The sequence below is a fragment of the Cucumis melo genome, chromosome 6 (assembly GCF_025177605.1).
Source record: "Cucumis melo cultivar AY chromosome 6, USDA_Cmelo_AY_1.0, whole genome shotgun sequence".
NCBI classification, from domain to species: Eukaryota; Viridiplantae; Streptophyta; class Magnoliopsida; order Cucurbitales; family Cucurbitaceae; genus Cucumis; species Cucumis melo.
The window spans coordinates 31,094,943-31,109,937 of NC_066862.1; the positions used below are offsets into that span (position 1 = coordinate 31,094,943).

The 14,995-nt window shown below is 32.9% G+C and overlaps 2 protein-coding genes across 2 annotated transcripts; both read left to right on the plus strand.

Moving 5' to 3' along the window:
• Positions 1–1,739: 1,739 nt before the first annotated feature.
• LOC103491136 (subtilisin-like protease SBT5.3) lies at positions 1,740–6,105 on the plus strand (the record flags this gene model as incomplete). Its single annotated transcript, XM_017045105.2, has 10 exons — positions 1,740–1,867; positions 1,956–2,053; positions 2,150–2,314; positions 2,749–2,851; positions 2,929–3,466; positions 3,553–3,650; positions 4,253–4,498; positions 4,653–4,767; positions 4,867–5,080; positions 5,483–6,105. Coding segments are annotated over 10 exons (2,244 nt in total), but the record flags the coding sequence as incomplete, so codon positions are not given.
• A 1,967-nt stretch (positions 6,106–8,072) lies between these two features.
• LOC127149745 (subtilisin-like protease SBT5.4) lies at positions 8,073–14,956 on the plus strand. The gene is made up of 11 exons (XM_051085613.1): positions 8,073–8,156; positions 8,525–8,634; positions 8,956–9,053; positions 9,603–9,767; positions 9,886–9,988; positions 11,031–11,568; positions 12,550–12,647; positions 13,063–13,308; positions 13,544–13,658; positions 13,867–14,080; positions 14,197–14,956. Exons 1-11 carry the CDS (start codon positions 8,073–8,075, stop codon positions 14,748–14,750), a joined length of 2,325 nt encoding a protein of 774 aa, XP_050941570.1. The 3' UTR covers positions 14,751–14,956.
• The last annotated feature ends 39 nt before the right edge of the window (positions 14,957–14,995 follow it).

Below are 14,995 nucleotides of genomic sequence, written 5' to 3' on the forward strand. Positions count from 1 at the left end.
AACGTAAGTGTGGAAGATGACTACAAAACCTTTGATGTTTCGTGTGATGAAAATCTCAAATAATAATTATCAAATAAAATATTTGAAAAGAAATAAAATAAACTTATTGGAAGACTTTAACTCTTCTTATGTATATTCTACTTCACACATTTGGATGATTCATAACTCATATCATAATTAAACACTACAATTTAAATTGTACAATGAAACTCTTATTAAAATTAGTTCTAATATTTTAACTCATATCCTTTAATTTTTTCAACTCTCGCAGATTCAATTCACATACAACTCATTTATTTAAAACATGTTTAATTTTTAACATTAAATACTTTTCAAGATAAAAAACATAAATTTTAGAATTAGATCGTAGAAATAAATGCAACTTTTTCTACTCAAATTACACTTTATTAGTACTTTTTTTTTTCAAGTTTTATTAGTCTAGAGTTTATTTGAGTTGATTATTTGACAAAACATTAATCTACCAATTTAATATTTGTAACTTATATATCAATCAGTAAGTAGTAGTTTTTGTCAACTGACATCTGTGCATTCTTAGAACCGACTAATTAACAGGTCCAATGTTTCAAAACACCACCTCCAATTTTTGTTAACGTTATCTTTTTTGAGATCAGAAGTTCAATCTTTTATCCTACACGTGTAAGTATAGTCTTGCTCCCACAAAATGACATTTTTATTTTCCTTTTAGAGAGAAAAGCTAATTTATTTAAAGTATATACCAACGTGGACATTTTTGTTTCAAAAAAGAAAAATAAATAATTTTGAACATTTTAAAGGTAGAGAGAGTAAAATAAAACCAGATTTTAGGTAGAAGAATAAAAAAGTAACTGCCTTTTCAAAAAAGAGAAGACACCAAGTTTCTAACTTTTTGTTTTTAGAAAACTTATATATCTGTCCATTGCTAATGTGGTTCTATATGCTAAACAAGTTAGAATCGTTTTGGGGTAGAAGGAAAAAGAAATACAAAGAGGCAATACACAAGATAAATTATGAGATATTTGCAGAAAGGAAATCATATGGCCAAAGTGAGCTGACTCAATGATTTTATGATTAGTCTTTCGTCCTTAGAGATGGAAGATTCAGTCCTCTAATCATATTATTATATATTTGTAAAAGGAAAAATGATTTGGTGTTTGTGAAAGTTCAAAACAGAAACTTAGAATGTTTAGCTGATCGGAATGCAAAAATATTCCATCCCTATGCTCACGAAAAGCTAAGCAGTTGCAAGAAAATTCCTTATTTTTGGAAACTGTAATGGCCAAATATCTTCTGTCCTGATGATATCTGATATGATAACTGCTAAAAATTCCACCTTTTTATAGCAATAAATGCTTTTAAATCCCTTCCATAATTATCCAAATCACCCAAATGAAACTTCTTCATCATACCAAGATTTTACCCACCAATTCTGCCTCTTGATCTTCCCCATTCTCTTCAATTAAATGACCATTTCAAAACTTTCTATAAGCAAATTCAACAGCCAAATCTGAGACATTTGTTATTATTATAAAACTGAAAAGAATGAATGGTGTTCTTCATTCAGAAGAATTTTCAAGTAAAAATACATGGAGAGTTTCAATATATCTTCATTGTTTCTATGGTTATTTCTTTTCCCTTTGTTGCAAGCATCCATCACTGCCAGTGCCACCCAAAAGGCAAGTCAATGATCATTGATGAATCTACAAAACTTTTGAAGTGTTAATCTCAAATGAAAATTTGTTATTGCTAATCTTTTGCAGTCCTACATTGTTTACTTGGGATCACATTCACACGGCTCGAATCCTTCGGCGGCCGATCTCGAAATCGCAACAGAATCTCACTATAGTTTGCTTGGGTCACTGTTAGGAAGGTGGAGCGCCTTATAGTTTATATCTTCATGTCATATAACTTACAATATTTCTCTAATGCTAATTTGTTTTATTCTCATTTCTTCTCAGCAATGAAGCAGCTAAGGAAGCAATTTTCTATTCCTACAACCGACATATCAATGGCTTTGCAGCCATTCTTGACCAGAAAGTTGTAGAAGATTTAGCAAGTAAATATGAATTGATATTTTTTTAACTTTTTTCCATTTTTGTTTTTTGTATATTTGTTGATAATAAAAAATACATGACATACATGATTATGACAGGGAATCCTGCTGTGGCATCTATCCATGAGAACAAGGGAAGAAAACTGCACACAACAAGTTCATGGAAATTTCTTGGAGTAGAGCATGATGATGGAATTCCTCATAACTCCATTTGGAATCGTGCAAGTTTTGGTGAATCTACAATCATTGGCAACCTTGACACAGGTTGCTCTTGTTTCTATTACAAATTTTTGAACATTCTGAAATTTATGTAACGAAATTTCTGAAGTTTCTTTTCTTTAATAGGCTAAGGAGCATGTAATACTTTAGTTTGTCTACCATATCTATATCCGACACATGGACAAGTACTAGATACTTGTTAGACACCAATTGTATAAAGTCAAAATAGAACCAACATTTGTTAAACGTATGCATCACTAAATAGACATATGGCAATCATGATATAATAATCTGATTGGCAAATACATCAAACTAATTTTTTAAACACATAAATGTGTAAACTCATCGACTTGGAATTTCCTTTTATGTTTTAATAAGTGTGTTTTTTGTATCCTTTCCTAAATTTTGAAAAAAATGGTGTGTAATAATGTCCGTATCGTGTCATATCCATGCTTCCTAGCTAATTGGTATCTGTACAGGCGTTTGGCCAGAATCAAAGAGTTTCAATGATGAAGGATATGGACCTGTTCCCACAAGGTGGAAGGGAAGTTGTGAGGGTGGATCCAAATTTCATTGCAACAGGTCACTTACACAAATCCTTCTTCATTATCTTTCTCTATTTCTTTCTATATTGTACTTATACGTTTAAAAAAATACAGGAAGCTAATTGGAGCAAGATATTTCAACAAAGGCTATGCAGCTTATGCAGGATCTCTCAATGCAAGCTATGAAACAGCAAGAGACAATGAAGGCCATGGAACACACACTTTATCCACAGCTGGAGGCAATTTCATTTCAGGAGCTAATGTATTTGGGAATGGCAATGGCACTGCAAAAGGAGGGTCCCCTAAAGCCCTTGTTGCTGCATATAAAGTATGTTGGCCTCAAGTGGATTCTGGTGGTGGTTGTTTTGATGCTGATATTCTAGCAGCCATTGAAGCTGCTATTAGTGATGGAGTTGATATTCTCTCACTTTCACTTGGTGGAGGTGCCAAAGATTTTTCCGAGGATGTAACGGCTATCGGGGCCTTCCATGCCGTTCAACAAGGTATCATCGTCGTTTGTTCTGCAGGTAACTCTGGACCAGCTCCAGGGACAATTGAAAATGGGGCACCTTGGATCTTAACTGTGGGTGCTAGCACAATCAATAGAGACTTTACAAGTTATGTTGCGCTAGGAAACAAGAAACATATTAAGGTACTCTTCTTAATTAAATTCATACTCATGGGCTCTGTTTTATCATGTTTTTGCTGTTTTTAATGATCTTCAATTGTTAATACAAGGGTGCAAGTCTTTCTGATAAAATATTGCCAGAACAGAAATTTTATCCACTGATCAATGCTGCAGATGCGAAAGCCAACAATGTTTCATCCGATGTTGCGTGAGTATAGTTTCAATTTGACTGGATTACTTTTCCGCTTTAGTTCATTTTAGTTCATGTGATTTCAAACTTTTGTTCATTTGAGTGTCTCTACCTTTCAAAACGTCCATTTTAGATCATGTACTTTTAAAAGTGACTATTCTGCACGATAAAAATGATCATCGTTTCAAAGTGCATTGAGATCAAAGCTTACATTTTAAAAGTATATATATATATATAGGGACTAAAACAATATTTCAATCTTTCAGTTTTTACCACAATCATCAAGTTCTGATAGATTTATGGAAGAACAGTGACCTAAGCACATACACTTCAAGTTGGCTAACGTGTCCGTGTCTAATATGTGTCAAGCACTTGAAAACATCGTACACTTTTTCAACAAATGTGTTAGACATACATAGTACACTTGTTTGTGAAATACATCAAACTAATCTGTTAACAAATAAATGTATCAACCCATTTTCTTTGTGTTCTAGATTTTAAAAAATTTACATGCCGTCTTGTCCGGTCATGTTGGGTTCATGCTTCATATCTATATTTGTGCCTTTTAAACAGTGACAGTAGTCATATTCGATTGAGAAAACTTTGATGAATCCTTGCAGTCAACTATGTCAGGCGGGCTCTCTTGATCCCAAAAAGGTAAAAGGGAAGATTATACTTTGCCTTAGAGGGGAAAATGCAAGAGTAGACAAAGGTTATGCGGCAGCTCAAGCAGGTGCTGTTGGAATGATTCTTGCTAACGCTGAGCAAAATGGGGATGAACTTATAGCTGATGCTCACCTACTTCCTGTTTCTCATGTAAGCTATACCGATGGCCAATCAATCTACCAATACATCAATTTCACCAAGTAAGACACTCCATCTACTCCCATCCCTTGATTTAGTTTGATATTCGTGATTGTTCGAGTCAGCATATTTGGACCTCAATCAATCTTATTGGACAACCCGTCTAACTCTACAATAATAGTTATTTACAAAACTCATGTTTTCTACTTCAACCAGAACTCCAATGGCTTACATGACTCATGTAAGAACAGAGTTAGGAATCAAACCAGCACCAGTTATGGCTTCATTCTCATCAAGAGGTCCTAATACAATTGAGGAGTCAATACTCAAGGTTTTCATTCCTAAAACTGATCTATGATATATTCAATGGTCTAACAAAAGAATATTTTGAGTTCGCTTTGTATCTCATTTCTTTTTTTGGTTTCTGCAGCCTGATATAACAGCACCTGGTGTCAATATCCTAGCAGCCTACTCTGAAGATGCATCCCCAAGTGGTTCGTTGTTTGATAATCGTCGAATTCCATTTAATATAGTATCTGGAACTTCCATGTCATGCCCCCATATTTCTGGTATTGTTGGCCTTCTCAAGACCCTTTATCCAACTTGGAGCCCAGCAGCTATCAAATCAGCAATCATGACCACAGGTAAATTCAAAACATGAAATCTTAACAAGCACATATATTTCAGTTTGGCTATTATATTCGTGTCTAATATTTAGACACTCCGACACTTATTAGATACGTATTGAACACTCGTTAGTTCAATAGATGTATTTCTAATTAGTTTTACGAAGTCAAAGTTGGTCCAACATTGTTAGACATGCTGCAGACAGTTATCACGTATATTGAATAGACACATATATAATAAAATAATAAATTTGAAGAGCAAAATACATCGTACTTCTAAAATATATATTCTCATTGATGTGTCTTTATCATGTATGTGTCCTAGATTTTAAAAAATTCGCGTGTCGTTGTCAGCTACGTCTGTGGTGTATATCCATGCTTCTTAGGCTAAAATCTCTCTTCCCAATTTCTTTTTTGCAGCTGAAACCAGAGCCAATGACTTGCATCCAATACTAAACACAGTCAACCTTAAAGCCAACCCATTTGCATATGGTGCAGGACATGTCCAACCCAACAGAGCAATGAACCCTGGCCTTGTTTATGACCTTACCACCAACGACTACATGAATTTCTTGTGTGCTCAAGGCTACAACAAATCCCAAATCAGTAAATTCTCAGCTACGTCGTTCGTTTGTTCAAAGTCGTTCAAACTAACAGATTTCAACTACCCATCAATCTCCATACCTGACATGAAATCTGGGGTTGTGACAATCAACAGAAGAGTTAAGAATGTGGGAAAGCCAAGCACTTATGTTGCTAGAGTGAAAGTACCCCAAGGAGTATCAGTTTCGGTTGAGCCAAGAACATTGAAGTTTACTGGGATTGATGAAGAGAAAAGTTTCAAAGTTGTAATTGGGAGTGTTGCAAATAATAAGCATAGAGGGTATGTATTTGGATCTTTAATATGGGAAGATGGGAAGCATCATGTGAGAAGCCCAATTGTAGTGAATTTGGGATGATTTGGTTTTGAAGAAGTTTGTTTTTTTCTTATCTAAATTCTACTGTTTACAAGTACTATTATAATGAATTCTTCTTTCCTGGTTTTTTCTTGCCCTTTTCTCACCTTAAATTGTTTAAAATAGAGTGATGCAAATGAAAACTAGTTTGTAAGAGATATTGCAACAATTATGGTTTGTAGTAGGAATTGCTACCGTTGACTCTTGCTCCTTTGTGTCTTCCCTCCTTGTTTATCTTCGCAAAAATGTCTCATTTGTCTCTCTTTTTTTACTTCGACTAGTCAAGACTAGAACCAGAACGAAACAGAAAGATAAACCATATAACATTTTCAATTATACTAGTCAAGAATCATGTGCAAATGCACGTGAAATCTTATAATTTTAGTTTAATTTTTTAACATTGACTAAATAAAATTAGAAGTTAGATAATGTAATAATTTTTATTTTTATATTTTTATATTAAAAAAATAATAACTTCTTTCTAGTTTAAAAAGAGTAAAAGTAGTAATTAAATTATTAAATTAATATGTTAATATTCAACTTTTGTAATGTGTGTAGTGCAATAAATTTTATTTTAATGTTTCTAAACTTGAAATAATTCATCATTTCATCATATTAGTTATTACCGACTTCATTCGATTAAATCTTTTGTTTTCACTAAATTTTAGATTTCATTGGTTAAAGTATTTTTTAGGAATATTAATGCATGTATTTATTTTGTTTTTCTTTTACACATTCCATCTCACGTAGACATTGAAATAATCAATCTAGTAATCTAGTAATGTAACATCTCCACCTTGAACAGATGCATTCCGTCTCGAAAAGTCGTGTCTCATCAATATCAAATGCGCTAAGTCATCTAAGATTTCACTTGAAAAATTACGATTAATCGACGAAAGGTAATATGTGAATTAATGAAAAGTGTAGGGATAAAAGGGACATATAAAGATTCTTCCTACGTGACCCATTTTAACGTAGGAGAGGTATATTTAATTATCATCCCAAAAAAGTTTAGAAGGGGGAGGCAACCCATTTGAAAAGTTGGGTGTTAAAACAAAGTTGGAAAAATTAGATTTACCTTAAAGTAACATAGCATGCATGTAATGTCTTAAAAATTTTCAACTAATGAATAAGAAAAAATAATTCATTTCTACTCTACACTACCCTATTCAATATAATTTTGGCTTAAAGTTTTAATTACATTAAATTAAACCTAAATCCAAAAAGGAATTTTCAAACTCACATTTCACAGTACCAAAAAAGTTTAATCTTTGTATCATTTTGTTCTCTATAGCCAATTTTCATTTAATTACTGATGAAAACTTGACGTAACGCATACATTTTTCTCCTTCTCCTTCTCACTATCTAGGAAAAAAATCTAACTCCAAACTCTAAAAGAAAATACAAGGTTACGGTTTTTTTAGGTCAACGAGCGAGAGATTCGGACATGATCTCTAATTAAGTCGATAATATACGTATCTTCTTAACCAATTGAATTATACCAACATTCGTGTAAAGTTAAGACCTTTTTCTACGGTAATTTATTATATGTCATTATTTGTTTGATAATTTGACATCCATGTAAAAATGAGTTGGCATTTGTACAAAGATGAAGAGATTCCTATGCTTAAAAAGCTAAGCAATTACAAGAGAAACACCTATTTTTGGAATATGCCATGAACAAAAATAAGAAGGATGAATTGGGTTCTGTGAAATGGGACATAAAACATATAACCATATCTCAATCTTGTATTATTCCATTTCTATTTCAAGGTATGTTATTAAATACTTTTCATTTCCTTACCATACTCATCCTTATCCTTATAATTTCTTCAGTAAAACCATAGTTTTTCACCATTTTTGCATCTTTGGGTTTTCTCATTTCTCTTCAAATGGGAAGAATCTCCCATCACTTTCTATAGGGATAAAAATGATTAATATACCCAAAGTTTTATTCAACATTTATAACATATTTATGTTGAGGATTATTAACTATAAAAGGTAGTAAGAAATAGAGAAGAGATAGACATATTATTTTAAGAGAATTAAGGGCAATGGGGGCTTTCAATCTCTCTCCATTGCTTCTTTCATTCCTTCTTTTTGCTTTGTTTCAAACATCCACCATTGCAACCAAGAAGGCTAGTTGATAAATCATTCCGATGTTTTTAGGTCTTTTTTTTTTTAACCATTTCGTTTTTGTCATTTTTTGTTTTTTGAAAATGAAGCCTACAAACACGCATCCCACCTCTAAAAGTCATGCTTTGTTATCTACTTTTACTAATATTTTCAAAACCAAGTGAATATTTGAAAAGTAAACAAAATAGTATTTACGAACTCTTTTTTTTTTTTTTTTGAACTTGATTAAAATTTTAACTCTCAAACTTATAAAAAAAATATAAACTTAATTTTCAAAAACCAAAAATGAAAAACGAAATGGTTATCAATCGGAACTTTTGTTTGTTTCAAATGGAGACACTTAAAATACTTTTTCTTTTATGTTGTGCAGTCTTATATTGTTTATTTGGGATCACATTCACATGGGTTGAATCCTTCTTCAATTGATGCTCAAATTGCAACAGAATCTCACTATAATTTGCTTGGATCCTTGTTGGGAAGGTGAAACTTCTTTTACTTTCAAATCATTTAGTGCATATTTATATAGTTAGAATGACTTGAATACGTAATTTGTTCCTTCGTATTTATGCTATTTACGAATTTGATTCTAAAGTATAGAGGAGTACGTCATGACTAAACTCTCTAACCTTGGGGGTCTCAGTAATTTGAGATTTGATATTTTCTCTTTGATAATAATTGTTATCTTCTTTTGCCAGTAGACTTCAAACACACTGTATATAAACCAAGTAAATTTCTATGTCGGTTTCTTTTAACTCTCTCACTTTGATATTTACACTCTGTTTGTTGTGTTTCTAAGTACAGCAATGAAGAAGCTAAGGAAGCAATTTTCTACTCATACAATCGACACATCAATGGCTTTGCAGCTGTGGTAGATCAGAAAGTTGCTGAAGATTTAGCAAGTAAAATATTCATCCAATTTTAATCAATAGCATCCTATTTGGTAATGATTTCATTTTTTGTTTTTTGTTTTTGAAAATTGTGCTTGTTTTCCTCACGAACACATAGAAAAAAACTAGCTAATCTTTAGTTTTCTGTTTTTCTAAAATTTATGTGTGTTCTTCCGATCTCTTTGTCGTGGTTTCACTTTTCTTCAAGAAAAAAATATTAGAATTCTTTGTCAAATTCAAAAACAAAAGTAATTTTTAAAACCACTCTCAAAATCGATTTTGAAAACACTCCTAAAATATAAATAACAATACATAGAAACAGTAGTGGTATTCATAGCATTAATTTCCAACAACAGAAAATAAAATACCAATTGTCTGCAAAACAAAACCAAAATAATTACCAAACAAAATCTACTTTTCTTAGTTGTGAAAATTCTACTTCAATTTTGAAAACATATAAAAAGTAGATAACGGAGAAAAAATGATTATCAAACAAGACATACATCTGCCACATCAATGTAATCCCAATGGTGTTTTTCTCCTTTTTCTTTTCTCTGTTAGAACACCCTGATGTGGTATCAGTACTTGAAAACAAAGGAAGAAAACTTCACACAACAAATTCATGGAGCTTTCTTGGAGTTGAGAGTAATGGTGTAATTCCTTCAAACTCCATTTGGAATCTTGCAAGTTTTGGTGAATCTACAATCATTGGCAATCTTGACACAGGTCTTGTTCTGTTTCACTTTTTTTTTTTTTTTTTTAATTTTTAGATATGATTTTGCAATTGGTATGATGGGTTTTTTCTTTTTTGTGTGTTGTTATTGCATAATTGGAATGAAAACAGGTGTTTGGCCAGAAGCAAAGAGCTTCGATGATAAAGAATATGGACCTATCCCATCAAGGTGGAAGGGAAGTTGTGAAGGTGGCTCCAACTTTCAGTGCAACAGGTCCTTATACATCAATCTTTGCTCTACTACCCTCTCTTTTTAATTCTTTGGTGTTGAAAGAAGCACGCATACTTTAGTTTGACTAACTTGTTCATTAATACACAAGTTTTGGCACTAGAGTTGTACGGACTTGCTATTGATTGATCAATACACTTTGTTGGATGCATATTGAAGAACCGTTAAGGATATTATGTTGACTTGTAAGAAATAGGTCAACTTCGTAAAATTGTTCCCTATAGTTTGAAAAAAGTTAGAATTTAATCTTTATGGTTTATATTTAGAATTTAGTTTCTATGGTAGGGATTATTTAAAATCATAGATACCAAATTTGCAATTTATCATATAAAATATCTACTAGGTCCATCATTCGACATTCAATTTTTTGCCTAATAGGTTTCGAACATGTTTAAAATTAGCCTCTGACAATGTCTTAATTCTTTTTATGTGTTTAATAGGACTCCTAGACTTTCAATTTATTGGCAAGTAGGTTCATAAATTAAAAATATATATATTTTGCATAAGTCACACTTTTGTTAGACAATTAAAATTTCAAGATACTATTATTGAAACCGTAAAGAACCTTTTAGATAAATTTGTTCAAGTTTTAGAAGCCAAATTAACAAAAAGTTCAAAGTTCAAGCGCTTATTAAATGTAACACTTTCTAAAGTTTGAATAATCAAACAAATACAAATCTAAAAGTTCATGGACTAAACTTGTGAAAACAGTAACAAATGCATAAATCCGTTGACTTATGAAGTTCATTCCTGTACAAAAGATGATAATAAACTTATCTCTAATTACCGTGCTTGTGTTAAGCTAGCTAGTTCGCTACCTATATGAAAAACTTGTCACTATCATTCCTATGTCATCGATCTAGCCAGTTCTCATATCGTATATATGAAAATTTGTCCCCATATTGTCTATGTCGATCTAGCTAGTTCTTAAATTGTATGAAAGTTTGCCTCCATCGTGTATATATTGATCTAGCTAGTTCTCGTGTTGTATGAGTATCTCGTATTGAACCTCCTTCCAAAAACACAGGAAGCTAATTGGAGCAAGGTATTACAACAAAGGATATGCAGAAATTGCAGGACCTCTAAACTCAAGCTATGAATCTGCAAGGGACCATGAAGGCCATGGAACACACACATTATCAACAGCAGGAGGCAATTTTGTTCCAAATGCCAATTTATTTGGGTATGGTAATGGCACTGCAAAAGGAGGTTCCCCTAAAGCCCTTGTTGCTGCCTATAAAGTTTGTTGGCCAAAACTGTGGTTGTTTGGTGAGTGCTTTGACGCAGACATTCTTGCTGGCTTTGAAGCTGCCATTGCTGATGGAGTTGATGTTCTATCTGTTTCACTTGGTGGAGATCCATCTGATTTTGGCCAAGATTCAATAGCTATAGGATCATTTCATGCAGTTCAAAATGGTATTACTGTTGTTTGTTCTGCTGGAAACTCTGGCCCAGCTCCTGGAACTGTTTCTAATGTTGCACCCTGGATTATAACTGTGGGAGCTAGCACTGCTGACCGGCTTTATACGAATTATGTTGCAATCGGAGACAAGAGGCACTTCAAGGTACTATTACAAGAAACACTAATACTTTAGTTATGTCTCAAGCTAACTTAGTTGCTTTCATGTAATACTATCGACTTTGTTTCTTTTTCTTTCTGACTTATCCTTTGGTGGGATTCCTCTAGCCCGACTGTTGTCTATTTGCTCTTTTGAGCTCTTCTCTAGCTTCTCCTTATACAAAATGAATCGTTTAGGTGAGAGCACTAAAAATGTGTCAACCTAGTTGAGATATTCAAGTCTACCTATCGACCCCTATTATTATTTAGTATCTTTCTCTCTATGGAAAAGTTGTGTCTCACTAACTAGAGTTGACACGTATATGGATATGTTAGTGTTGGGTAAAACTTTCTAACAATTGTCAAAATTAGGAAACACAAGAATTTAGATGAAAAACTTTAAACCTAGAGACAAACTACGACCCACCAGAAACAGAAAGAAATTCACTATGTAAAAATCATTACAATCATATAGAATTCTCTCCTTGATCACTAATTATCGTTCTCTCAAAGCTTTTGTATCACTTATCCCCTTTTTTCAATCTCAAACGAGAGCATACAAAAAGGGAAGTTTAGTTAAAGTTAACACACCAACCTTAACTCAGACAATTTGAAACCAAAGTTACGTACTTTTTTTCACAGTGTTTGGACTTCCATCACTTTCTTTCAAACTTCTCGAACACTAATTGTTCCAACTTTCTATTTGGGACACTTATTTAGCACAAACTAAATAGTCCTAATATATAATGATATAGGACAAAATCTATAGACTTTGAAAACTACACATATCAAACTCATTTTTCTGAACATATAAATAAACTCGTCTAACTTGAATTTTTACTTCTAATATAAAAATGATATATATCCTTGCATGTTTGTATTTTGTATCTATATCTGTGCTTCTTAACTAATCATCTTAGTTCAATTATTAGTATGGCTCTATCACATGTTTTTGTTGTCCTTAATGATCTTCAACTATCGACACCAGGGTGCAAGTCTTTCTGAAAAAGGATTGCCAGTTCAGAAGTTCTATCCATTGATCAACTCTGTAGATGCAAAAGTCCAAAATTTCTCAAACAAATACGCGTGAGTATATCTTCGTTTAAATTATATAAAATGTTCGATCCCTTAAGTAGGTTTCAATCGTATTCTTAAACGTTGAAAACAATTATTAGTAAATGTTTGGGTGTGATTTTGAAATTATTAAATCATGTACAAAATCAACTTAATATTAAATTTTACACTTCCAAATGCAATTTTAATTTGAACGTTGTTACTGCTAAGTATGCATGCCTTTCAAATTTTACAATCATTTTCATATTAACACAGAAAAAAAAAAAACAAACCCTTAACCGGTACTTTTCATCGCAATTAAGATGAAACTTTTCAAAGTGATCTAAAAAGACGTTATAAAGTTCAAAGTCTTTTCATGGTAAAAAAAAAAAAAGAACCAAAATGAGATTTAAGAGCAAATTTGAATGTGTTGTTATAATTATTGTAGGCAACTATGTGAAATAGAGTCTCTTGATCCTGAAAAGGTAAAAGGGAAGATTGTAGTTTGCCTTAGAGGAGACAATGCAAGAACGGAAAAAGGTTATGTGGTTGCTAAAGCAGGTGGTGTTGGAATGATTCTTGCTAATGCTGAGGAAAATGGGGATGACATTTCGGCTGATGCACATTTGCTTCCTGCTTCTCATATTACCTATTCTGATGGTCAATTAGTCTACCAATACATCAACTCTACCAAGTAAACTTTACTATCTTCTTCTTCTATCAACTCCTATCTTGGTTAAATTAATTATTATATGTCTAAGTTCGTGTCTATTTACTATCTAATTACATGTAAACAAAATAGAACCTTAGAGGTCCGTTAAACATCATTTTTTTTCATCTCCAAAGATACATTAGACACAAACTTAAAATATCGAATACGACTAAAGCACTCGTAGAACTCATACGACACATTTTATACTTTGAACAAGAATTCCAATGGCTTACCTGACGCACCCAAGAACAGAGTCAGGAGTCAAACCAGCACCGATTATGGCTTCATTCTCGTCAAGGGGTCCCAACTCAATCGATCCATCAATACTCAAGGTTAGGTCAAAATGTTTTGAATCACTTATCTAACACTCTAAATGATCAAAGCATCGTTATGCTCTATCTTATATCTAATATACTAAATCTTATGTGTTTGGTTGGTTTTCTTGTATGATTTTTTACTTATCGATCTTTTAGATAAATGTACAAAATTCAATAACAAGATCCAAAGAAATCATAAAAATTTTGTTCATAATATTTTCAGCCAGATATAACAGCACCAGGTGAGAATATATTAGCAGCTTATAGTGAAGATGGATCACCATCAGGGCTATATTTCGATAAACGTAGAGTGCCATTTAATGTTGAATCTGGGACTTCTATGTCATGCCCTCATGTTTCTGGAATTGTTGGTCTTCTCAAAACACTTTATCCTAAATGGAGTCCTGCTGCTATTAGATCTGCTATCATGACCACAGGTACTCTCTTTTGTTTTTAGTTGAGCTATATGTTCATTTTGGCTTACATCGATATTTTAAAGGTTGGATGCTTACATAATTTTGCATTAAGAAACATTTGACTTAAATCTTGACAGCTGGAACAAAAGCCAATGACTTGAATCCAATACTAAGCACAAAGCAAGAGAAAGCAAACGAATGGGCATATGGTGCAGGCCATGTTCGTCCAAACAAAGCAGCAGATCCAGGCCTTGTTTATGATCTTTCCACTGAAGACTATTTGAATTACTTATGTGCTCTAGGCTACAAGATAAAACAAATCAAACAATTCTCCAATGACACTTCATTCGTTTGTTCAAAATCATTCAAAATAACCGATCTCAACTACCCGTCGATCTCAATTCCAAATTTGGAGTCAGATGTTGCTTTGAAGATCAAAAGGAGACTGAAGAATGTGGGAAGTCCAGGCACATATGTTGTTCAAGTCAATGCGCCATTAGGGGTTTCGGTTTCGGTTGAGCCAACTAGTTTGAAGTTTACTGGAATTGATGAAGAGAAGAGTTTTCGAGTTGTGTTGAAAAGTAACGTGCCTAATGGTTTTCATCCAGAGTATGTGTTTGGGAAACTAGAATGGTCCGATGGGAATAACCATCGTGTTAGAAGTCCGATTGTAGTGAAATTAGGTAAATGATCATTTGGGTTGAGTTGGATCAAGTCATGATCGGACAAGTTTCGGTTGTGCTTAGCACATTCTTTTGGAAAATTCTTCTCTTGTTCACAGTGTATTGTTAATTATGTACTTAGGTTCAATGATAATGAATTTCTCTTTGCTTTCGCTTTTTGTCTATGCCATAAAAACAAAGTAATGGAAAGTTGAATTAAGAGAAATTTTCAAAACACTTTGTAGGAAACTGCAGCATTGAGCCACTTGAGGCC